This window comes from Xiphophorus couchianus, chromosome 12 (assembly GCF_001444195.1).
Source record: "Xiphophorus couchianus chromosome 12, X_couchianus-1.0, whole genome shotgun sequence".
Lineage (NCBI taxonomy): Eukaryota > Metazoa > Chordata > Actinopteri > Cyprinodontiformes > Poeciliidae > Xiphophorus > Xiphophorus couchianus.
In genome coordinates this window covers 14739854-14765442 of record NC_040239.1, presented here as the reverse complement: position 1 = coordinate 14765442, position 25589 = coordinate 14739854, and the positions used below count along the sequence as shown (strand labels likewise).

The 25589-nt window shown below is 36.3% G+C and overlaps 2 protein-coding genes across 6 annotated transcripts; one reads left to right on the top strand and one right to left on the bottom strand.

Moving 5' to 3' along the window:
• Positions 1-1406: 1406 nt before the first annotated feature.
• On the top strand, positions 1407-10622 carry LOC114154306 (uncharacterized). 4 transcript variants are annotated; one of them, XM_028033280.1, is made up of 10 exons: positions 1407-4050; positions 4228-4354; positions 4644-4691; positions 4909-5045; positions 5160-5253; positions 6312-6411; positions 6537-6796; positions 6925-7111; positions 7245-7372; positions 7537-10622. In XM_028033280.1, the coding sequence occupies exons 2-10, from the start codon at positions 4346-4348 to the stop codon at positions 7942-7944; spliced, it is 1371 nt and encodes a 456-aa protein (XP_027889081.1). In that variant the 5' UTR covers positions 1407-4050; positions 4228-4345; the 3' UTR covers positions 7945-10622. The 4 variants fall into 4 exon arrangements, with proteins under 4 accessions (XP_027889081.1, XP_027889080.1, XP_027889082.1 ...); XM_028033279.1 differs by having other exon boundaries at positions 1415-4050; positions 4228-4511; positions 4628-4691; XM_028033282.1 differs by having other exon boundaries at positions 1425-4050; positions 4228-4511; positions 4628-4691; positions 7541-7723.
• Positions 10623-13210: 2588 nt separating this feature from the next.
• On the bottom strand, positions 13211-25577 carry naa35 (N-alpha-acetyltransferase 35, NatC auxiliary subunit). 2 transcript variants are annotated; one of them, XM_028033398.1, is made up of 23 exons: positions 25388-25577; positions 24396-24531; positions 24023-24056; positions 23675-23789; positions 23465-23539; positions 21961-22128; positions 20973-21039; positions 20845-20888; positions 19429-19479; positions 18993-19076; positions 18059-18173; positions 17642-17820; positions 17352-17411; positions 16322-16452; positions 16097-16163; positions 15831-15929; positions 15530-15708; positions 15294-15430; positions 15124-15191; positions 14895-15035; positions 14695-14817; positions 14275-14355; positions 13211-14101 (listed from the first exon to the last, which is right to left on the bottom strand). In XM_028033398.1, exons 1-23 carry the CDS (start codon positions 25427-25429, stop codon positions 14042-14044), a joined length of 2256 nt encoding a protein of 751 aa, XP_027889199.1. In that variant the 5' UTR covers positions 25430-25577; the 3' UTR covers positions 13211-14041. The 2 variants fall into 2 exon arrangements, with proteins under 2 accessions (XP_027889199.1, XP_027889200.1); XM_028033399.1 differs by lacking the exon at positions 25388-25577 and having other exon boundaries at positions 14042-14101; positions 16322-16428.
• Positions 25578-25589: the final 12 nt, after the last annotated feature.

Genomic DNA, 25589 nt, shown 5'->3' with positions numbered 1-25589 from the left:
AAACATGTTTGTTCCAGACTTGTAAATCTGATTTTCTCATTATCGCCTGTTCTTGATTATCAAAGCCAAAATGAGGCATATTTTTACATCCTCACAGCTCAAAAACAGAAAAATGTACATACAAGAAACTTGGCATGCTTGTTCACTGATCCTTCCAGATACTAATGGTGAAAGAATCATGTCGATAGCCCTTATAGTTTCCGAGATGGAGGGGATAGTTTGGGATCAAATTAAGGCGATTTTCTACCTTCTTCAAATTTGCCATCATGTTTGACACAACTTTGTGCCTTTAATATTATATTTTGAAAAAAGTGAATATGACAGGAATGTTCCCTTATTCCTTCTGATAAAAATGGTGGTTGAGTGAAATCCATATCTTTTATACTGTAGTTCCTGAGATATCAACATTTGTTTGCAGGCATTATTTTGCATTGTTTTTGCCAGGCAAAAGCCTCTGACTGTTTGCTCCTCATGTTCGTCACTTCCTCCTCCCCCACGTGACTCCTGCACGTTGGAGTGGAAGTGCCACTCTTCCATGTCTGCCTCTCTTCCTGTGTAGGTCAACATGCTAGTGGTAGCCTAGATGCTATCATTAGTATTTTAGCTAGTTTTAGCTTTTTAGCTAATTTTGGCTTTTACATGGGTTTTTCACACTGCATGAACTATTTCTTACCTTTCTGCAAGTCTTCAGCAGTTGGCTTCAAACGCTTTTGCCATTTTCACCATACGCATTCAGTATTCACACTTGCATTTTCATGGGAAATGCATACTTTCTAGTTGCATATTAAAATACAGGACAAAACTCCAAAAATGTTGTAAATGTAAATAAAACTCACTTTTTCTGTAATCTAAACTTTTGCAGTATTTTTGAACTCATACAAACTTCTTAATCTTCAAATTTTGTTATTTTTCTTTTATCTTTCATTATGCTGAATTATAAGATCTGACACAAAACCCTAGCAAATTGTGGAGATCTGTTAATTCATTAAGCAGCTTTGTTTATTTTCATAATCCAAAGGAAGAAGTTGCCACAGTTTAAAAGAAAATGTCAAACAGTTTAGGTGGAATCACAAAGGGACGTACCTGCTAATAAGCAGAGAGCCTGTAATGTAATAATTTAAAAAGAATTATTTAAAGTACAATTTCAGCCTTGATGGAAAACTGCCAATGAAAATCCTTGATTGTTTCTGTTTTCTTTCTGCTTTTACATATTTTACTGTTGTCTGTTAATGTAAAGTTTAGACAGTTTAATTGTGATGTTCAAATACTTCATCTGTTAAAAATTAATAAAAAAGAGAAACTTTTCTAAAATGCAAATGTGCTAACCTTAAAAGAAAATCTGTTTTTTATTTTTTGTTTTGCTTGATTTGATTTATTGCTATGACCTTAGTTTACTTCTAAAATGAAAGATTTAAATAATCATGTTGTTTTGTTTGCAATAGAGTTGAATAAAAAATGTTTTATTAGTATTGTTATTTGTGCTATTTCTTGTAACCAAAAGTGATATTTTTCCTTCCATCATTCTACAATTGTTGCATCGTTTCTATTTTGACTAGCGAATATGTTCTTGTAACTTTTTGAGGACTTTTTGCTGATAGCGTGGCTTCAGAAAAGCATCTTCTAATTTAAGCAACAAACGTAGTTAACCATATGCCTTCACTGATTACCCAACATTTGATCATTAGATTAGTAGTTTTGCCATTTTAGTTGATATGTCTTCTATTAGAAGGGCAGTTTTCAGTTTCTTCCACATATTTTTTATTTTTTCCCCCCATCATTTTAGTTTAACTTTGCTTTTCATTCACACTACATTGTTCTTCTGAATGATGTCTGGAGAAAAAACAACATTTTATTTAGATTGTCAGAGAGGAATTCACTATAACTATCAAATGCAACATGTTTTGCCATCAAAATGCCTGAACTCACTTACCTTTTAAACCACAGGACTTCGCTTGAACAAAATTTCAACTTTTAATGGCAATGTGAAAGCACACAATCTATTTGGTCATAAAACATTTGAATAATTATCTATGTGTGCTTTCAGATAAAAATGTACCACAGTATTTAAATAATACAGTTATCTCAAATGCAAAGCAAGGTGTAGAAAGAAAATTGGCTAGCTTGTTGCTTTGTTTTCAGTTTAAAATATTCAAGATCAGCAAGTGGGACTATAAACTGAAAGCATACTTCTTTTCAGTCTACAGGGATACTTTTTTTTTTTTTTAGCAGTATTTAACTGTGTACTGACAGCCATAAACTGTCAGCTAGGCTTTTTGCTCTTGATTTTATTCATCTGTGAAAGTTTTACATTTAATTTAACTTGGAATAGACTGATCTTCATCTGATTCACATTATAAGTAAACAACAACTCTCCCAGTAGTTTTATTTTCCATAAATTCTGACCCTCCATTGGCCAGATGCAACTTTTTAAATGCATCTAGCCTAAATAAATTTAGGCTAGAGGGATAAAGTGCGAACTTTATGCTGCTGTATGAATAATAGGTTTACTGAACTCTGGAAACTCTCACACATACAGTACTCTGCAAACAAAATAAAAAAAATACTATGTCATACAGCAACTCTTGATACTTGATACATGTGAAAAGTAGGTTAAAGTCTCGCTTTAAGACTATTTTGAAAAGATATGTTTAATCTGACAAGCAAACCTAATCAGAAAATATATTTTAATTCATTGCATATGACTATGTATTAAAATTTCTTGAACGTATGTAACACTTCTTTGTTCATCTCAGGTCCAGTAGGTTCACAGTACATTTTGCAGTGTTAAATATGCAGTGTCACAATTCATTGACTCTTTCAGAGCAAATACAACAACAGATTGAGTAAAATGCCACCTAGTGTTGGTGTAAATTTCCAGAGTGTATACACGTCGCGTCAATTTGACTCTGACAAGCTCCGCCCACCTCCTCCTCTCAAACCAACAAGTCTAACCGTTGCGTGGGCGCCATTTTTCTCCTGCTTGAATGACTGCGGTAAGTTTCTTATTATAAGATAATACAATTTTATGTTTTAAACATGAATTGTTTCACAAGAATATTTATTGTGTACTCCGGCATGAGTTTTGATGTCTTAATACCAAGTTTTGCACGGCTAACCTGAGCGAGTGAATGCCTAGCTTAAAATGTTAGCTCGTCCAACTCGACTATGTCCGCCTTAAATCCATGTCCAAGCCATATTACATACGTAGATATGTTCTTTATTTAAAAAAAAAAAGGTGACATAAATTCAGGAAAGCGTGTGGATTGAGAAAAAAATAAGTCACGTTGGCTGTATGGCTTTTCAGTACAACAGTAATGTTAACGCCGCCCCCTCCCCCCTTTTTTTTTTGCTAAGTAAATTTATGCCGGCATTTGCCTGCCTTGGTGCCTGGAGTTTCATAAACTAGCTGTTAGCCACTCTGCTCCTTTTTTCGTTAGTCTCTATTTTATTCTGGTTGAGTCTGTTTATTTAACATGGTTTGATTCGTTCAATTACATTTGAGGGACATATTTTTGTAAACGGGATGGTGTGACTTGTGATCGACAGTCTTCTTACCCCGCTACTCTGAATTATTGGAACTGTAAGCAGGTACTAATAGTCCAGCTAGCTATGCAGTTAACACTGAATTGGGCGCGAGTGATGATTTGCACAAACCTTTCTTGACTCCTCCATTACCGTTGCTAATGCTAAAGGAAAAGTTGAAAAACAAGCGAGGCGACTTCATGAACTGTTCTAGTTGTTGCTAATGTAAAAGGTGCTCAGTAACTGTCTAACCTTGATAAGAGTCCCATGAAGTCAAATTACTTTGCACCCAAGACACATTAATCTGTAAAGTTTAGTCATTATGTTTTGTGTAAGTGATGTAATGTAAGTTGAATTAACTTTTGAAGCAGTTGGCACATGTTTTACATGTGACAGCATTCCAGTACTAAAAGTGAATGACTGAGGAATTATGTGTTGCAGGAACCATGTTGATTAAAACAAGACTTGGCGAACAACAAACATTTGTCTGACTAATAGAGCCATTTCTGAAGGAGTTTTTGATTACAGGTAAGACACCGGTATTAATGAAGCTTAACAGGAAGCTATGAGGTGCTTGTAATGTTAATTCACCCATTGTTTTTTTCAAATGTAATGTTCTAGAGTCTATGCACATAGTATTAGTGAGTATTAGAGTAACATAACCTCATAATTGTGATTTACACAAACATTTGTCTTTTTCACTAGCATTTGCAAAATTTGGCATGCCAGCTATAAGAGGGCGTGAAGGTTGTTGACAGTTCTGGGACTGAGTTGGATGAGGATGTTGTTAAGGATCCCTTGGCTGGAGTCCTAACCCTCAAATATGAAACTGGTTTGTTACATTTGTCATTTATGTTAGTATTTAATGAGCTTGCTAATTCATTGTGGTTAGTGTTTTTGTCTTTCATCTGCTTCTCTTATGATCAAAATTTGTCTCCTTGGTGGAATCGCCTGAGGAATCTTAGCCAAGCTTGTCTGATTCTCAAGAGGCAAGGCAAGTTTATTTATATAGCACTTTAAAACAGTACCACTGACCAAAGTGCTGTACAATCACAAGATTAAACAAATAAAAATCAAAATTAAAACACATCAAAACCAACAAGAGATACTCATTCTTTCAGAGAGTCCTTCTGCTAAACAAGCAGCAGCTAGACACAGAGCCTGAACAAGTAAGAATTAACTCAAGAACTTACAAAAAGTATTGTGTTCTAAAAATCTTTATCACATTTTCCCCCAGAAAACCTACGATGCTTGGTGGTTGGGGTGCTAGAGCAGCCCACCAGCAGCCCACCACGTTTTTCTGTTAAATGTTGAAAGTTACAACAATTCAGAGGTGCACTAGCACTTGATATGTATTTAAAAGCTGAAATGATTTGTTCTTTTAAGTTGGTGGAATCCATTCTCAACAACACACCTGGTGGAGAAAGGATCATGAAGGAATTTAATCGAAGCAAGTGCCTCACAGATGAAACCAGAAGGAAAATGGTTAACATACTGGCAGCTGATATGACAGAGAAGAATGGGTAATTTGTAAATATTCTTTGGTTAGCTCAATGTAGTGTTTAGATGAAATTCAAGTTTTTGTTAAATTCAATGCATACCATGGATAATATACCTTGGCCATTTTAATTTTGCAGGATCTCACCACGCAGAGAGGTTAAAGAAATGTATTCCAGAGGAATTGTGAGCTTATTTCCCTACCTCATTGATCCATTCTCCAGGAAAGGTTATGTAAGTATCATACAGCTGTGTTACTGTTAAATGATGCATTGAAAACTTTTAATTTCTATCAGGTCATTTATTTAACTGATGCAGTTGCTTTGCACATGAGTTTCCTTAGGTTGCAGTTGTGAAATTGCTGCTGAGATTTTTTTTATTTCACCTTTCAACAATGTTTTATATAAACCTTCTAAAAATGTAACAAATGAGGCTACAAACACTTGAAACCCATAAATCTAGTTGTGTATATTGCCTGTGAAAAAATGCGTGAAACTGAGGCACATTAAAGAGAACTTGGAGACATTTTAGTATAGACTAGGAGTTTTGCTATTTGGAACAGTTTGGTACCATCTAGAAAAGTGGATATTCATCACTAAACTTGTTTTTTTTACTTGCCTAAAATTGCTTCATTTAATTTTTAAAAAAACTAATTACCATTCTTTTACCATCCCTTAACTCTGATTTTGAATAAAACAAAAGAAGCTTCTGTGTTTGACTAACTGGAAAATATTAATTTAAAGTTTTATATGTGAACACTTCTCATTTTCACAAGTCTAATCAAAAAATATACATCAAATACTTTATGGCACTCAATTGTGTCCTGCCACAGCTCTAAACTGTTTCTTTTGTAGAACAGAACAAGAGAAATTACAAGCTCCATAGTAAATTAGTTTTCACCTTCAGGATGCCAGCCTTCTGGCACCAACCGCAATACTTCCTTGACCGGATTGTATCGCTGCCATAGTAACATGATATGCAGGTCTGTGTTGACATGGGTGCACAAATGGGTGTTGGTGAACATGTGGGGTGTGTACATGATAGTGTAACTTCTGGGTGAAATGTGACAAGTTATATTTTTATATTCTTAGATGTCTGCTCTCAGCAGATTTGCTTGTTGTGTCAGTCAAAATCATGTGATCTGTCATTTTATTGACATCTGCCTATTTTTTTGATTCACTTGCTTGTAGTTGTAATTGTTTGGTTTGCATAGAAATTCTTCATCAGCTTTTAGTTATGATTCTGACATTTCTGTGGCTATGTCTGCTTTTGCCATCCTTTCGATCCCCAAGGAGCATTATTACGATGCTGCAAGTGGTATCGGGTACTTAGCCTGGAGGATAAAAACTATTCAAAGATCCACTGCTAGAGACAGACGAACATCATATGGAGGTAAACCATTTACAACACTTGAAGATCTGCTACCGTAGGGAGGGTGTTGACTTCTTTGTGGGTGGTTAGTTTTTTTTTCTTCTTCTTCTGTTTTTAAGTTTAAGTATATTTTTTATATTTAATAGCAAAATGCAAAGAAGCATTGCGTGAACATGGGCTTGGGGGACCAGCTGTCAGACAGGAGACCCAGTTTGTTCCAGAGACTGTCCTGAGTGAAGAAGAGTGTAAGGAAGCCATTGCACTGATTAAGCATTCAGCCGATGAGGACACAATCAAGAAGAAGATGAAGCTCACATTTGACTTCTGGCGCAACACAGTCCTCTACCCCCAACAGCCAAGCAACATACTCTCTGTCTTTCCACGTTTCAAAGATGTCAAAGGCTTGGTAATTATTTAAATGGTTATTTTGATAACTTCACAGTTATGTAAAAAAAATATGTATTTTTGTGACAAGTCAAATGAATACAATTAATGTGGCTGGAAAATGTTAGTTTTTCACTATCTACATTGTAGGTGGAGCAGGATTTTGTCCTGATGTTTGGAGAAGGCGTGTCTGGCAAGTTTCTGGAGCAACAGATGACCACGTTCAAGAGAAAGATCATCCAACAATGCAGAAAACTTCCAACCACCAGTGACCTTGAAGAACTTCTCCTGGCAGCTGACCCTCCTGAGGATGCCACTGAAGTGGATGATGACATGAGTAAGGATGACTTTTTCCACATTATGTGGGATTCAGTTGTTGTGTGAGCTTCACTTAGTGATGCACACATACCAATTTTAATTGCATAGTTTTTGCTGATGGTCAATTCAACATCAAATTTCTCTTGTCACAGGTTGGGATAATGACCTCTCATCAATTTTGCTGCTGCAACACCTCATTCCCCCCTCTGCATTGGGCCGAAAGAAACCTTGGAAGATGTCTGGCTATCAACCAGAGAAGCATCTTGTGGTCTTCAAGAAGGTTTGTATTTGTTGCAAATTGTATTTGTTTTATTTGAGGTCGTTTCACTGAAGAGTTTCAGTTTTAGAGCCATATCACACATAAGATAAATGCTTTTTGCCCATATGAAAACTGTCTTGTGTATTGCAGCTATGGATTATAATGGTAATGCTTCTTTTTCTCAGACAGAAACCAGCATTCAAGAACATCTTGATGCCATCATGAGCACACAACCCTATCTCCTGGCTGTGGGACAGAGGAAGAAAGTAGATCACCAGTTCTTCATCCTTGACAAAAATGTCATTGCTTGCAGGTCAACCTCTTCTCTTGGTGCTTTTGACGAACTGTTTAAGGCACATTACGTGTTTGCCGCAACATACAACCCTGTGCTGTGCAACATATTCATATTCATCCAAATCACTGTGTACAATATAGATGTAGGCAAAGTGAAGGAAAATCCTTGTGTGGTAGAAATTTGGCTAGACGAACATCTAGCCCAAATGTTAGATGGGCTAGATGTTGATTCATCTAGCCCATCTAGATGGGCTAGATGGGCTGATTCACTAGTACTTGAACAGATTTGTTTGGCATGAAATGTTTTGTTTGTGAGACAAAGTTAAGTTGCACAAATGTACTTGTTCGGCATATACGAGTAGTTCATGGTTACTTGGATGGAAAAAATCTTCGCCTTAAATGTGCTCAGTCTGGATGTGGCCGTGTGCTTGGAACCTTTTCTGGGTTTAGGAAACACTTAAACACCAAACACACTAACAATACTGACCAACAAGTCAGCAATGTCAATTCAAGCAGAGCAGACCTTGGTAATGCAGAAGATCTGGCAACAGCTAATGTAGAAGAGACAGTCACAACATCTACACAGTTGAAGTCCAACATCAGCATTGTAGATATGTGTGCTACTGCTATCGCACAACTCGGAGCAGCTGGATTAAGCCAGTCTACTGTTAAGAGATTTGTCTCATCCATGGAAGAAGTGATTTTTGAGACTCACAGTCAGGCTATGGATGTAGCTTTACAGTGCTTGCCTTCAGAGGATACACAGAACAGGACCAAAGTAGAACAATCATTCAGAACATTGGAAAATCCATTTACACCTCTAAATTCAGAAGCAAAGTTAAACACACTTGAGAGAGAAATGGGGATTGGTTGAACCTATTGAAAAAGTGCTTGGCACAAGATTTGACAGCAGAAAAAACAAAAGTACTGGGACATATGATCAAGTCATTGTAACTGATAGGTTTGCATATATACCCATTTTGGAAACACTGAAGAGTATTTTGCAAAAAAAAAAAGAACTTCCAGAAATGTTCAAGCTTGGGTATATTCCCAAAGAAGGTGTTTATGCAGACTTGAGAGACGCCATCCATTTTAAAGAAAGTCCCCTATTTTCTTTGCAAAAAGATGCCCTTCAGATTCAGCTGTTTTATGACGACTTTGAAACTGCAAATGTATTGGGACCTAAAAAGGGGTTACATAAATTAGGTTCTATCTATTTCACTCTAAGAAATTTCAGTCCAATCTTTAATTCGTCTTTGCTAAATATTCATTTGTGTGCTCTATTCCATGCACATGACATCAAACGATACAGTTTTAATTTGATACTTGAACCTCTTGTTAACGATCTGAAAGTACTTGAGACAGAGGGACTTAAAATTCCAACCTTTGAACCTGTGATTTATGGTACTGTGGTTCAGGTTACAGGTGACAATCTTGGATTGCATGGTCTGTTTGGCTTTGTGGAGTCATTTGGTGCTCGCTATTGCTGTCGTTTTTGTCTCCTTGAAAAGCACAGTTTTCAAACTATATTCTCTGAAGATCATCCAGAAGTTGTTCTAAGAACTGAAGATGAACATGCACAACACTGTCAAACTGTACAAGCAGATCCTAGGCTTCCTCATGTATATGGTGTGAAACGTGTTTGTCTATTGAATTCACTTCAGTATTTCAACATGGCTAACAATTTTTCTGTAGACATGATGCATGATATTCTTGAGGGGGTTGGTCAGTTTGAGGTAAAACTGATTCTGAAGTACATTCATAGCAACTTCCTAAGTACTGAACAAGTTGCTGGTAGAATACATGCATATGACTGTGGTTTCAATCAGCAGCGAAACCGCCCACCTTTGTCAACAGATAAAATGCTGGATGGAAGTAATGACTTGGGTTTAACAGCCATACAGTTTTGGTGCTTGTTACGCAATATGCCTCTGCTATTTGGTGATTTGATTCAAACAGATGATAAACACTGGCATCTCCTACTTTTGCTTCTACATATTGTTAGCATTGTATTTTCGCCAGTCTTGTCAGAGGGCATTACAATGTACCTCAAACATTTAATCATTGATCATCATCGGTTGTTTAAGCAATTATTTCCGAAAATAAATCTCTTGCCAAAGCATCACTTCATGATACATTACCCTCGTAGTATAAGGCACATTGGTCCAATTTTGCATACATGGTGCATGCGTTACGAAGCCAAACATAGTTTCTTCAAGAAACAATTAAAAAGCTTTAAAAACATTACTAAAACATTAGCGAAAAAGCATCAAAGTTACATGGCAATGTATCATGAATCATTTGGCAAGGAAAGATTCAGTGTAGGTCCAGGAAAGATGGTGACACTTTGTGAGTTAAAAGAGGGAGTAGCGATTGCTGCAAAGTTTGGAATTGTTTCGACAACCAGTGTGTTTTCTGCCAAGTGGATAAAATAATATGGTACAGAGTACCGTCCTGACTTTATTATATGTACTGAGGTTGCATGTGAGATGCCTGTATTTTGTAAGATTCAAACAATTGTTGTAAAAGATGACAGTGTTTTGCTCTGTGGAAAATTGATGGAAACCATGTGTTTTGATGACCACTACCATGCCTTTAAGGTCAAGCTGCATCCAGATAATGTTCGAAAGGTTTTGCATATAAATGATCTCTTATACTTCAAACCATTTGATGTTCAAATGAAGTACGGTACGACAGATACTGCCTTATATGTGGTTCCATATTGCCATTTTATGCAGACATAGGATAATTTTGCTAATGGTGTTCTTAAGAGACTGAAGTTAACTGTTTGTGGACTTGAGATCGGTTGCTTGGCATGCCAGGCACCCTGGAAGCCATTTTACAGTCAATGCAAAGTCCTCTACTGTAATAAGATGTACACCATGTCATGTTACTGTAACACTACTAAAAGTGTGTTAACTAAAAGTTAACAAATCCTTTAAATCTGCTTTAGTTCAATAAAGTTAAGTTAAATGCATTTCTGTGGTAACTTGATTTTATTCAATTGTACATTTTAAAAGCATTACTGAATTATGATTGTCATTTAACTCTACAAAAGTGTAAAAATAGCACTGCATATATATCTGTGTGGAGTTGCTTTTTCACAGCAAAAGAGTAAATTATCAACACAGTACTGTGTCAGAGTAACACTCATAGGAGTTATATGAAACTCCAGTGTTGATTGTCAATAACTCAGTGCAGTGTTGAAAAGCATGAGAATCAGAGTTAATTTGTCACCACTGTGGAGTAACTTATTAACTCTGATTACAATCATATTTACTCTGATCAGAGTTATTTAAGTAGGAGTGTTAAGTTTTATAAACACTGCACAGTGTTAGTGTTAAAAATGAACTCTATTTTGAGTTAAATTTAACTCTGAAAATGTAACACTATTGAAAGAGTTAAATTGACACCAATTCCGATAAGGACCAAATAGACTCGGAGACGGTGTTAAATTAAACTCTTTAGGTGTTGATTTAACACTGCAAAATTTACTGTTTATTTCATGGCAGACACATTCAGGTTCACTGTATTCATTCTGACAAAAGAGGAAATCAAGTTGGTGGTTAATATCAACAGTAACAGATGACGACAGGAAGAGGGGATGAGCAGTCATACATTTTAAGAATAAATGCGTTTTGACAAACTTCACATCTATAATAATGACATAAAACCTTGTTGCACATTAATGTTCCACAACAATATGACAAAATTTACTGTGACCTTTACAGGAACTTCTTTTAGAACGAAGTTGTCCTCATTTGTTTCTTGTTGCTAAAACGTTGCTACTGTCCAGTAGCAACCATTTATTTAAGACATCCATTCTTCCGTTTATCTTCTGTGCTGTTCAGTTCATTTGACTGATGCACCATGATAAAACAGGTTTGAGGGGAACTTGTAATTGGCTGCCTAACTAGACTAGCCTATGGCAAAAAAAAAAAAAGTCCCCCAAAATCTGATAAGGCCTATAAAAGACAGAGCATCAGTCAGACACCAGAGGTCATCCACATCAAGAAGAACCACGATGGAGCATTGCTTTGTATTCCTTTTGCTGGTTGCAGGTGAGTTTTTTTCCTTCTCCAGCTACTTGGACCTTGGCTGAAAGTTGTTCGGTAGACATTCTGCTTTGTGTGTTTTATACTTGCAGCATGCTGAATGGCTGTTGTTACTTCCTTTTCAGGTGTTGCATCAAACACTATTGAGAAGAGGATTCTTGGGAGTGCATCCTGTGGCAAGAATCGGCACTTTAGAAGAATTTCCTTCTTTAGAGACTATGGCATTTAATTGAACACATTTGAAGGCTTGACACTATTTGGACTAAATTTAGAGCATGTCCATGTTGCTAAAAATTAGAAGATTTTGACAATGTGTTGACATGCTTAATGGTTACCCGATACCAGCTGTGAGCTCAGTTATGTGCATACCCGTGTTGGGTTTCAGAGTGTGAAATACTTACCGGTTTGAGATCAGAATGATTGCTGTAGCACACTTTAGCCAGCAGAGGGCTCTGAAGTACAGGCAAGTACTGCTGAGATTCAGCAGGATTCTCAACAAGGCCTTATCTTTCTGCATTATTAATAGCACGTTTATTGGTTTGTTTGATGGAGGAGAAAATAAAAAGAAGGTCTCTGATTCTGATCTAACCTGTGGTCGTACTGCATGGAGTGTTGCATGTTCTCCCTGTGGATGCTTATCTCTTTATCTTCCACAGTCCAAAAACATGGTTGCTCTGTGATGGAATGGCAACCAGTCTCTGTACCCAGCCAGTCTCTGTACTTGGCCAATTGGCAAAAAGTAATGGACTCCTGATTAATTCATGAAATAACTGCTAAACAATTCAAATTAAACATCACTGACAACTGAGTTATCTTTAAGAACAACAAATAATACCCAGAATTAGTGGAAATATTAGAAAAGTAAAGTTAACATCTATCAGTATGGAAATAGTTACAAACCCTTTTTTAAGAGTTTGGGTTGCCAGTGAACCAAAGCTAAACCCATTATCCATAAATGAAAACATGCAGCGTTGCAGACCTTCCCAGGAGGGGCTGACCAACCAAAATTACGCCAACATGAGTCAACGAGGAGACTAGAAAACAAACCAGAAACACATCTAAAGCACTGCAGGCCCCACCTGCCTCAGTTATGGTCAAAGTTAGTGAACTTAAGGCTTCAATCTAGCTCAGATACAGTAGTGTAATCTTAAACAAGATATTCTCAAACTTGGAGCAGGAAAAACTCAGGTGTTGCTGACATTAATTATTAGGTTTAGGAACCAATTATTTTCTTCCCAGCTGAGTTTGAGTAACTTTAATTTAATGATTTAAACATTTGTATTTTTATTTACTCATGTTATCTTTGTCCGATATTTGTGTGATAATATGAAACGTGTGACAGAAAACAGTAAAGGTGTGATCACTTTTTCCTAGTAGTATATACATGAATGCCAAATATTAGATAAATTATATACACAGAGTGATCGATTTCTCTTAAGCTTACTGAATATAGTATACCTAACAGCTAAAGGAAACCAAAATTTGAAAAAAGCAGAACATTACATAAGTCCACCAAAAAATCATTTTAATACAGAAATGTCACATTATGGAGAGAACTGGAGACTAACTTGACAGTTGTTCAGTAAAGTCAACAGGAGGGTCAGCCATACAAGACAGAAAAACTGCTAAGACAGAACTATCCAAAAATATCATTTGCAAAGTTGAGTGGAGGAAAAAAGTGCGCTAGAAATAGCTGAAGAAGCAACAGACAACTGCAGCATTGCTATTGCTCTAAAATTAATTATTTTCTGAGAAATCCATTCTTGTTTCTAGAATTTGACATAAATAAGCCATAATGATCTAAATTAACAGGCAAATATTTTTTAAATATGTAACTGTGAGAAAGGAATATATATACAACTTTCTCTTTTTGAGCTGAAGTCAATATTTAGGGTCAACATGGGGCCATAAGCAGCCACAAAATTACACTCTAGGTCAGCTCTGAGTCACTGTAAAAATATCTCCTTTTACAAAATAATTCCAGAAATGACACAAATGGAGCTAAATGATACTGTGAATGTTTTTATGAGCCGACTGAATAATTGAAATTGGAATACAAAAGATATGCACACATTATTACCACACAGTGTTCAGAAGATGCTTTTTAATTGGATAATAAAACAAAAAACAAAAACATAATGTTCCACCCTGGAACCTCCATCAATGTAAATGCTTCTGATTCAGGCCCAGATTAGCTTTCAGGTCTGGTTTCACCTCAGTAAAGTCAGAAATAGAAAACAAGACACAGCTCTATGTGATGTTACAGCTAGGTGATTTTATTATCGTTCCAACATGGACTGGGTCAGGGCGTTTGTGCACTTCTGGTGCTGGACTGTGGGATTCAAATTATCTTGACAATAGGGAAATATTTGTGAGCGGAGAAGTCAAACTCTGGCAGCACCTGTAGATACAGGAATATAAAATTCATCACACTCCAATAAAGTAGAGCTGATGCATAACAACAGCTAAAAAAGCACTTGACAGAAAACGGACTGCTTTCTTTTTAAAAACATGAACTAGTCTACATTTTGAAAAAAGCTCTAAGATATTTTCATTGTAAATAAATTGTGTTACCTTGGTTTCCTTCTTGTGGCCCCCGGCTAGAAGCTTCATCACTACTATGTTGGGCTTGGCCACCTTCAGTATGCGGTTTACCTGCCATCAATAATTTATTTGTTATTGATAGCCATAAATAATGGAGAGGAAATAAATGTGTTGTAATTCCAACATGATAATAATTGCACTAATAATCCCAGTAGGGATTGAATATCCCTATTGCCAATAGGGATATTGCCAACATCTAATGTTTGATCAAAAACATTTTAAACCACCAGGTGTTTTTATTTAAAATAATCCTGATCCTTCTAGGCATCAAATTTCATTACTGTAGGAATTTAATTATTTACTGATACTTGAATATTTATCTACTTTAGAGCTTGCAAAAGTTGAAAAATGTTCCACCATAACAGATTAACAACAGGTTGACTTCCTGACCTCAGCGTCTGGGTTGGGCACACTTTCTAGGATGAGCTTGGCCTGCTGGAAGTGTTTGCTGGCAGCCAGGTAGAGGTCTGCAGAACCTGGGGGAGGATTGTACTTCTTCAGATCCGACATTTCCTGGAGAGGGGAAGAAAAGCTAAATAAGTTTGAGATAGGATAGGAGGTCTGCCGGATAGGTCACACACTGACTTTACCTTAAACTGGATGTAGTGCACAGGCGGGGGAGTAACTACACTGTTGAAGGGAGCAAAGCGATGCTCGTAGCGGACTTGTTCGCTGTCCAGCTCAAACTGGGGCTTTCGCACCTTTCCGTCCATATCCAAAGCTACCATGGTCTGACAGAAGAGAAGCAGGAAGGACATTGTCAACTTGTCCTTTAGCACGTCAGGAAGGGTGTCAAAAACATAATTTATTGTTTCCTACCTTGTACATGCCAGCACACATATTCTGGTACGCTTGACTCATGGTGATCTCTTTGCCAAGAGGGCGAACTAAAGCAAAATAAAGCGGTTTCAGTGCTATGGAGCATCATGTCCCTTCCACATGGAAATGTAACATTTCGAATCATGCTTAGATTAGACTTAAAACTGCACCTTTCTTCTTCTTCTTGGTCTTTTTGCTGCTCCGTCCTTTCAGCTGTTCCTCCAGAATCCGCTCTTCTGCCATCTGAGAGGAGTCAGCTCTGCTTAGTGTCGACATCAGCCATGCATAGAGGAACTCTGACAAGTACCTACAACCACAAAACAAACAAAAACAGTTGATTAGTTTATATTTGATTTTTTATTTTTTTTAGATAAAGCCAAATTAAAAATAATACATGAGCACCAACCAGTAGATGTAATAGTATTCATGCATGCTGTAAAGCTCCAGTTCAAAACCACTCAAGAGATACTGGATCATGATTCTCAGGTTATGATAGAGGATCCAGGTGCCCAGACAGGCCAAATGTTGCCGTTGAGGCTCCAATTTCATCAGTAAGCTGTGCAGTGCTGCATCCACCTTCTCAGCCTGAAGAGCACAAAAAAACAAACATCTTATATAGCATCTAAACTCCCCAAGCCAATCTAGCTTGTGATACACACAACAAAACACTGGTATTTTGTTTAACCTTTAAAATGACTGAATCTCACCTCATCCTGTAGCGTAGCAAACTCTTCAAGAATATGGCCCAGTTTGTCTCTCTGCCGAGCTCGGTTGTGTCCGTGGATCTGGATGAGGTTGCAGAAAGGCTGCACAGGAAAACAGCAGGTTTCAGTGGAAGTGTTATGAAACCATAGCAGTTGATATGTAATAGTCATATCTCTCATTAGGCACAGCTCCCTGTAACGGAACTAAGCAAATGTGCTAAAATCCTAGGAAGTACATCAATGCACAAATCTGAATGTCTAGAATATACCCTGGAGCAGTGAGTAACAAAGGAGTCGATGTAGTCCTTGGCCTGGTGGTTGTTGAAGAGACAACATCTGGACACAAAAATCACATTATTTACTAAAGACAACACTAATCCTAACCTTAAATGCAGCTAAACTGCTGACAGAAACAAAGACTGTACACATTACTCATAATCTATTGATTATAATATTGTAATAATCATAATACCCTACATTTAACAAAAACTTACTTGTAGGAGAGGACTGGTGGGCTAACAAAGTATCTCAGGGCATCTTTAATCATATCCTGCATCAGGTGAGTGCCAAACACTTTCTTATTGTCTATCAGGAACGTCGTCTGAAAAGAAGAGACTTGCATGCACTTCAAAAAAAAAAAACAACCCAACACATTTACATTTTTTCGCACTGTCTTCACATTAAATCAGATTAAACATTTCCTGTTTCAGGTCACTTAGGGTTATCAATATTATTTGTGTTTGAAAATGCCAAAGCATTATGGAAAAAAAACCCCAACGTGTTTTGTGACTTTATTTAAAGTCACAAAACAGAAGTTTTCCTACATCAAGATTATTATATCTTAATCATTTAGAAAAGCCCAGACAAAGAAGTCAGCTGTGTGAGCTTTAAATATGTTAAAGCTAACATATTTTAACAAATTCAGCAACCACTGAATCCAAATTCAGTTGCCGCAAGAGGGAGTGGTGCTCTAGTTTTAACGTGGCCCTAGTACAGAACCATGAGGAGCCCCACAACTAATGAATTTTAGAAAGGATTTGTAATAATCTACGTAAAAATGTTGCAATCAAATAGCAACATTTTTATGTAGCAACTAAATCCACCTAATGACACAACTGGGAATTTCCATGATGCAAACCTCAGAAAGATTATTAGTGCCATTCATAATGCTGTGTCTCCTCCCAATAAAAATAAAAAGCTATTTTCTTGTGGTCATTTTATCACTAATGAAGATCAATACTCATCTGTCTTATGATGAGTACAGAATGCACTTGTCTTTCCCAATTTGAGGAGTGGGTAAAAGACACGGTTCTCAACTTCCTTGATACTTATGCCAACTTGAAAAGGAAATAATTGCTTGCAGTCAAATGACTGAAAAAAAAAACTGTTCTTGTTCAAAAAGTACATAATAAATTACAAAATGAGATCCAATAAGCTCAGTTTTAAGGAATTTTGTTAAATCATTTTTAGGTATTTTTTCAACACTAGCTGTGAGGACAATACAGGAGACTCATATTTTCATACCTGGAGAAGAGATCTGGAGAGCACACAGGGTGACTGCTCACTGAATTCACAAAAGAAGTCCTGAAAAAACAAGAGTCAGAGATCCTTCATCCACAAAACATCCTGGAAACCATATTTACAGGACGGTTTCCAGAGAAGCCAAGAATATGTAACTAATAATCATTTGAAGCATTTGAAATATAGTGACAAAAAAACAATCTTTTTCTGTGTTTTTTTTACTGGAAGAAAGATATAAACAAAATGGAAAAGAACATTTTGTGTTCTGAAGTAGCTTATTGTACTGTGTTTACCAGAATGCCGTGTAGGTTTGTGGTGTTGACCACATCACAAACCGTCTTGACGCGTTCTATGAGCTTGCTGAAGTAAGCCACCATGTCCTCCCTCTTGATGATCTTGGCGTAGCGAGGAAAGGTTGGTGGCAGCAGTCGTTGGTTCACTAGAGGCTCAAAGCCCATCATAATGGGGTGGTCTGCCATTTTCACACACAAACAAGTACATCATATTTTTTGAACTAAACACTGAAAAAAGCGTGTAAAGGTCAAATCTAGCAGACTGGAGCAAGACAAAAACAATGTTGGCTAAGTAAAAAAAAAATCTAGAACACAAAAATGCAAATAATTTGTACATAACTTAGTTTACTTAAAGCTTGTAAATAATTTCAATGTCAAAGCTTATGTTTGACTTGGTGGTTTCAAAGTGTGTGTTACCTCCTTTTGTGGTGTCATTTTGGGATTGGATGCCATACTGGATGCTGGAATGAATGGGTGGCAGCAGGTCAGCTGCCTGAGCAACAAGCTTCTGGGCCTCACTCACTGAGCTGGTCTGGTGAATACACAATTACAATCATTTTGTCTTTCATTCACATCTGGTTGTGCATCTTGATGTTTTCAACCTAAAAAAAAGCTTATTTATTTATTTATTTGCAGGGCTCCTTCCCTCCTTTCCTTTCCAAAGTTTATACTTATTCAGATTCTGTTTAGTTATTAGACTTTTCCATTGGTTTTTATAACAATCTGATCAAGTTTACGAATTGCACAAAGCAGTTGTCAATGACCTGTTGTATTACCAGGGTGTTTCATTACTTTTTTCAGCATTTGCAATAACTTGGATAAAGTCTAATTCAAAACCAGTAGTCTTCTCAAATCATAATGTCCATCTTTGTGATTAATGAATATGCATCCTTCCAGTTTCAGACCCATACTCTAGACCAAATAATAACACAGCAGTTTTGAAGGTCACTATTTGGAATCTAAACAAGACCCAAAACAAGACAAAGTTTAAAAACCTTTTAAAAAAAATTCTCCAGAGGTCAAAAAGCAGTGAAGTTACTCTTTAAAAACAACCTGCAATGTGGCAAGTTAATGTTTAAAGATATTTGTAAAAGCCTTAATTGTTATACATTTAGATTTTTATCTTTTATAGGAATACATCTGAATGTTTTTTACATACCTATTGATATCTTCAAAATGATGAAAGTGGTTTAATATTTTTCAGACTTTTCGAGTCCGTATTGGAACCCTGTCAGGTATTTTTGTTAATACACTGACATATTTGTGCATATATTTAATGTTCCAGTCTCCATGTTTCTGAATTGTATAAGGCCGTTTTCCTGATATGCACGTTTCTTTGTTTGCACCTTACCTCTTTCTTGGTAAAGGCAATCAGAGCAGTCAGCAGCAGGCGTGTAAACTTGATTCTGTTGAAAAGTGCCAGACACTGCTGGTGCTTCAAAACAAGATATAAAAACACACAAGATGTCAGTGTTTTCCTGGCATGCATTTCTTATTTTAAATTAACAATGAAAAAGTTAATGCTCAGAACAATTTCATTTCCCATATTTATTACAACAAAGCTACTGGAAATTTCAAAATAGTTTTACAGCTCATTTGAATTTCACACGACCACAGATGAGATGGCAAACAATATGCGAGATATATGCAAAAGTGTAAAGTTATTAGTTTCAGAACAATGGGGCAATCTGATTTACTGCATGCAATCCTACACCCATCATAAGGTAGCACAACTAAATGTGCTAAAAGAAAATCTATACTAAATATATATAACACAGTAAACTCACTTCCAGCTCAACTTCTGGGTTTCTCTGCTCGCCTTGCCGGCTGCGTGTGCTCTGTGAGGAGAAGCAAAGTATATCAGAACATAGAAAGTAGGGGACATTGGGCTTAGTTGAGTCAAAGCATGAGCTGAACCACCCCTTGTTTCTAGGAAATTGTAAAAAAAAAAAAAACAATCATGTGACCAAATAATTAGGAGGAAGGCATCATTTAACAAAGGTTTTGAAAGTAAGAACCTTATGGGTAAAGCGGTTCGTCTTCTGGTTCTTAAAAACTGTTTTTCAGTTTTGAAAGTGAATTTACTCTATCATAAGTTTTATAAGAATTGCATGATAGGTATTTTCTCAACCTATATGAAAAGAACCACAGACAACGTTACTTAGTTTTCAACCAAATTCTTGCAAGAAATGAGAAGGCACAGAGGATCAGCTCCTACAAGCCGATCTCCTTGCGTTCTGCCATTCTGCTGCAAAACTTGTCTTTTTATTAGCAGGGAAAGGAAGTGAATGGGATGTGGGAGAGTGATCTTAACAAAAAAGGGGGGCTATCCTGATAACAAGGAAGTGAAAACAGAAACTAAATTCTACACACAGACAATTAGAGGCAACTAAGGAGTATCTCAGGAAGTTCTCCTAAAGAAGCACCTCCGAAAACATGCTTGAGGTCAAGGAAAGGTTAGTTTTGTCTTGCACACAGTTTAACAAGTTCTTCCTCTCTGGAGTGAGAACACTAAACCTTAAAATATAAAACAACTAGTAATATAAAACTACTAATGTAAGAAAGATAACAAAACATAATAAATCTAACATTGCATTTAAGAAATATTTTAAAATTAGTTTCATATATCAATTGTAATATGTATGAGCTACAACATGAGGTCATAAACTGAAGATAAAAGAGTAGCAAATAAAGTCGAAATGGGGCAAGTTGAGCCATTTAACGATACGCTGCCTCAACTTACCCCATACGCTTAACGCAGTTATTTTGGCTGTAGCCTACATATCTTCAATATTAAATCAAAATTGTGCATTTATATGATTGCAGAGTGGACATTACGCCTTGTGCATGTAAACAAAAAACAATTAGGGGAGCCACCGCTAACGTTCTTCAAAGAGCAATCAGTGAAGTTGGAGAAGGGAAGTCTACTGGATCAGCAGTAAAACTTACGAAATAGACAAAGTGACACTGAAAACATTCACTGACAAAAAAAGAAAAAAAAAAGTTTGAAAATGATAGGCTAAAAGGATTTCCTCAGATGTCAAGGAGTTTCAAAATTCCAAACATATTAAGAAAGAAGCTAACATTTCCAAATGTTAATGTCCGGTTCCCAAGGCCACTTAAAAACATTCTGATGTTTTTTTTTTACTTGATGTAGAGATCCTAAATACAAAAATTGGCTGCAGTAACAGAGAGTAAAATACCTTGACTTTCCTCTGTAACTCGTCTTCCACGTCTTTGAGCATGCCTACAAAAGATCAGCATGAGAGAAAGAAACGTCTTATTTATCTGAACACACTGCATATGTTTACAACATACAACAAATAAGCACCTGTCACCCGCAGGTCTGTGACGTTATTGGCCATCTTGAACCCATAAGTCATTGCCTGGAAATCCTCCTATAGAAAACATGAGTTAAAAATCACTATTTAGACATTGACATTAAAATGTTTCAAATCCTCTCTCTTCTTAAACGGCATAACATATTGGTAAATTAACAAATTTGTCAATGTAATCCAATTCGGATCTTAGTTTTCATTGGTGGCTAAACATTTTTAAGGAAAACAAATCCAGGCTTTTCCAGAATTTCAATTCCTGAGTTCTGTCACTTTAAAATGTGAAACAGCAGTTCGTTATAAATTCAATGAAATTTTGCCTGATTTTTGATAATTACTAGGCATTGCCCTTGGCAAAGATAAATAAAATGGGCAGATTTACATATGGAAACTTGGGAAAAAAAAGCAAGAAACTGGGTAAGTGGATGGATGGAACTAAGGAAAGAAGGGCAAAAGAGGAGGGAGATCAGGAAGGAAGGACCACACAAGAAAAACTTAAGAAGGAAGAAAAAATGGAAACAAGGGAAGAAAAGAAGAAGACGAGGGAGGTAAAAATAGAATAAAGAAATGAAAAAAAATGAAGGAGCAAAAGACAATATTTATTCAATGGGAATGAAAATATGAATATTTTTCTACACTCGTATTTTTTTCTGTATTAGTAAATACCTGGAACATGCAGTAATCAAATTCCATACTAAATTTCCTGCGTAGGAATCTTGAAATTCATCAAGGGACTATTTTTCTCGGAGGTAATGGCCTGAACATATTCAGTTATTTACACACATTCACACCTGGAAGCTGCCAAGTACAGTCGTAGCCAAGCCTACTCTTTAATGAGGCGCTGCAGTGGAGATGTAATGCACCTCAGCGGTGTTAATGAGTGACTTAGAATACATACCTCAAGGATTTTCTAACTAGACTTCATACCTTCAGCCTTCTCTATCATTTATCCCCACAATGAGCAGAAGAGGTTAAACAGCTCACCTCTTCAAACACAGCTGCCTTGTTGACTTTTTCTCGCGCGATGTCACACACTTTTAGTAAACCCAGGGCAAAGGCCTTGAGTGCTGGCTCCTCAATGAGGTCGGGGTTATGTACGTACAGGCAGGTGAAGACGGTCTGTGCCAACGAGTGACCCTCCAGCCATGTTATCTTGGTAAACACATGTAAAAACACACAATGTATGAACATTGGATTTTATGTTTTTAAAGTTTTACAAGTTTTTATACAGTACAGACCAAAAGTTTGGACACACCTTCCAATTCAATGGGTTTTCTTTATTTTCATGACTATTTATAAGGCAAGAAATCCCACTTATTAACCTGACAGGGCAACACCTATGAAGTGAAAACCATTTCAGGTGACTACCTGTTGAAGCTCATCAAGAAAATGCAGAGTGTGTGCAAAGCAGTAATCACAGCAAAAGGTTGCTACTTTGAAGAAACTAGAATATAAGGGGTATTTTCAGTTGTTTTACACTTTTTTGTTTAGTGCATATTTCCACATGTGTTATTCATAGTTTTGATGCCTTCAGTGTGAATCTACAATGTCAATAGTCATGAAAATAAAGGAAACTCATTGAATTAAAAGGTGTGTCCAAACTTTTGGTCTGTACTGTATGTACAAAAACTTTGTATATATTCTTATTAGAATAAATGTCATGTTAATTTGGGGATTTTAAGTTGTTTGAATGCTTCTTCATTATACTAGACTGATATTAAAACAAGTAACTTTAAAGAATTTGAAAACAAGGATTAGTTTAACAGGTTTCACTGTGGCCAAATAGGTCGATCTTTGTCTCCTCTGGCCATAAAACGTTTTCCCAAAGGACTCTCACAAGACAAGGATTTAAAATACATCAAAAATAGTTATGGATTGGACAAAGGAGGCCAACATAAAGCTTCAAGGATGCTCAGCTAAAACGAACTCCACCAATACTGAAGAAAAGTGGTCAAATATCCAGGTGGAATTGTGCCAGACACTTGCTGATGGATACAAAACCATGTGACAGATTGCTAAAGGTAATACTAACCAAACATTTTTGGGGGGCTGATGTATATATTTGGGATTGAAAGTACAATTTCAAAACTTGTGCTCCTGACAAAAACACTATCATTATCTGATATATTATTAATCCACTTATAAAAATTTATCATCAAAAAACCTCAAATTAATATGACACTCAAGCATGGATGTATGTAAACTTCAAACCAGCAGAACTAAGAATTTTGTGGAACAATTGTCTTGATAAGGTTTTATTAGTTCAGATTCTTCAACCCTCCAGTAAGTAGATAAATCCATATAGTTGATGTAACCAACTTTTAATATACATTTTTCTACATCCAGTGAAGTATCAGAAAACCTCTGGACCACAGCATCTTCTTGGCCATTCACTACTATAATTTAAGAGAAATCTAATAATATTGCATGTCCACTTAAACTTCAGAAACTATAACTAGGTAATTTACCAAAAATAAAAAACCCTCACCAAACAGCAGAAACAAGTGTCAATGATCCCAATGAGCTCAGGAAGACTGAGCTCTTTCACCTTGATGGCACCCTCCTGGAATTGATGTCAAATAGTAAATCAAGTTACACAAAGATAGCTGGCTTATTAGATTTCTATGTAATAGAGCAGATAAAGTAAATGTGTAAATTGCATGGTAGAAATTTTGCCTTTGTGTTTTTACTGCTGTACCTTAATTGCTTGTTCAAAATTAAGCACTTTCCTATTGACCTGGTTTCCGATCATTCCTGCATCCATCTTGGGATCCATCATTTCGATAGCAGACATGGCCTCAAACAAGCCAAACCTGCACCATAAGAGAAAACTCACTCTTTTCTCTTCTGAAGAATGATATGAAAATTATTTTGTTTTCATTAAACAACTAAACTACAAACAACATAAAACTGGAAAGTGTTCAGGAATATTAACCAACAACAAATCCTCTTTTCAATGAGCTAAACTTTAATTCTGATAATTTTTTTTTTTGTTGAGAAGCTGTAACTAATCATGTAGAAATTAATGCAATTTTGTCATGCTTACAGTTTATCGTGAAGCAGTTCTCCGAGGTTCAACTCTGCAAAAAACAAAATAAGAACAAGTTTGTAAAAATAATCAATCAATCAAATTTTATTTGTATAGCACATTTCAGCAGCAAGGCATTTCAAAGTGCTTTACATCATGTCAAACACAAAAACACAATGCAACATAGAATCAACAATCAAAACACGACATTAAGTCAGGTTCCATCAATAAATTTGTAATTGATTACGTTTCAAATACAATCCTAAACAGGTGGGTTTTTAGTCGAGTTTGCATCCATTAAAAGGTTTACCTTTCTCTGGATGCAAGAAATAATGATCCCTTCTGCATCTGCTGAATTTCCAAACAGTGAAATATCAATAAAATATTTTACCTTTGCAGGCACCCTTGAACTCATGAGTGATATCAACCCAATTGGCATTGTTCTTCATCTTTTCCGGTATGCCCAGCACCCAGCCAGTATCATCATCTTCAACTGCTGACTTCATCACCATGGTAACCAATAATAACTTAAAGTGAAAAGAGAAGATTATGCCAAGTAATTGACATTGTAACACTGTGACATTATCAGAGCTCAAAAACAGTTGACTCAATAATCAGTTTCCCCCACGACTTTTCTGAAGTAATATTTGAGTTTGATGGACTTTGACTACAGCGACGTGCAGTCCACCTCCAAAACAGACTGCAAGAGATTTTTGACATCCTTTTAAAAAGTGCATCCAAGTACATGTTAGTAGTTGATGAAATTATAGACCAAGTAAATTTAAGTGGAATTACCCAGTTTTGATTGATTTAGTAAACTGGTTTTAAAAAAAGAGATACGATTAGCGTCATTAGTATAGTAACCGGTTCAAAGACCGATTCACTGGCGCGTTAAATTGACTAAGGAGTGGACTCTTTAAATATTAGCACACTTAGATCAATAAGTGGTTATAATAAAAGACTATGGCCACGATACGTAATGCGAATGTGTTGTATGGGCTTATTTAAATCGATTTCACGTTATGTTCAGGAGGACATTGAAGATGCTTTGAGAAATTCTAAGCATAGTATGTAAGGCACATACATGGCAACTAACTGCGTATTTGGGCTTTCTGCTAGTGCTATCAAAAATATCAGAAATAACCTGGTGACATTTTACCAAGAACGTACAAACACAAAGATGAAGCCATCGCGACAGTATGATGGTAAAGACGCGTGATGATGTTAGCTAGCTTTCGACACTTTCAGACACCGTGTGCAAACTAACGATTTATTTACAGCAAATACAACATAATTATGAACATTTTACATGTTGTTTCACTATCTCCAATATAACAAACAGGAAATCTGTGAATCATGAAATTGTTATAAACCAGCACTAACCTTGTTTTTTAATTCCTTCGAACGCTGTAAAGTCTGGAACATAAATTTTACGTCATAGGCTGCAGTCAACCTGGGATTTGTAGTCCAAATAGGTACGAGACACGCTCCTATACGCAATATATCGCGGAACTGACAAAATTAAAATGTAAAAACTGAAGATAACTTAGAAGTTGTATTATAAGACGTGGTTTACATTCGGTTT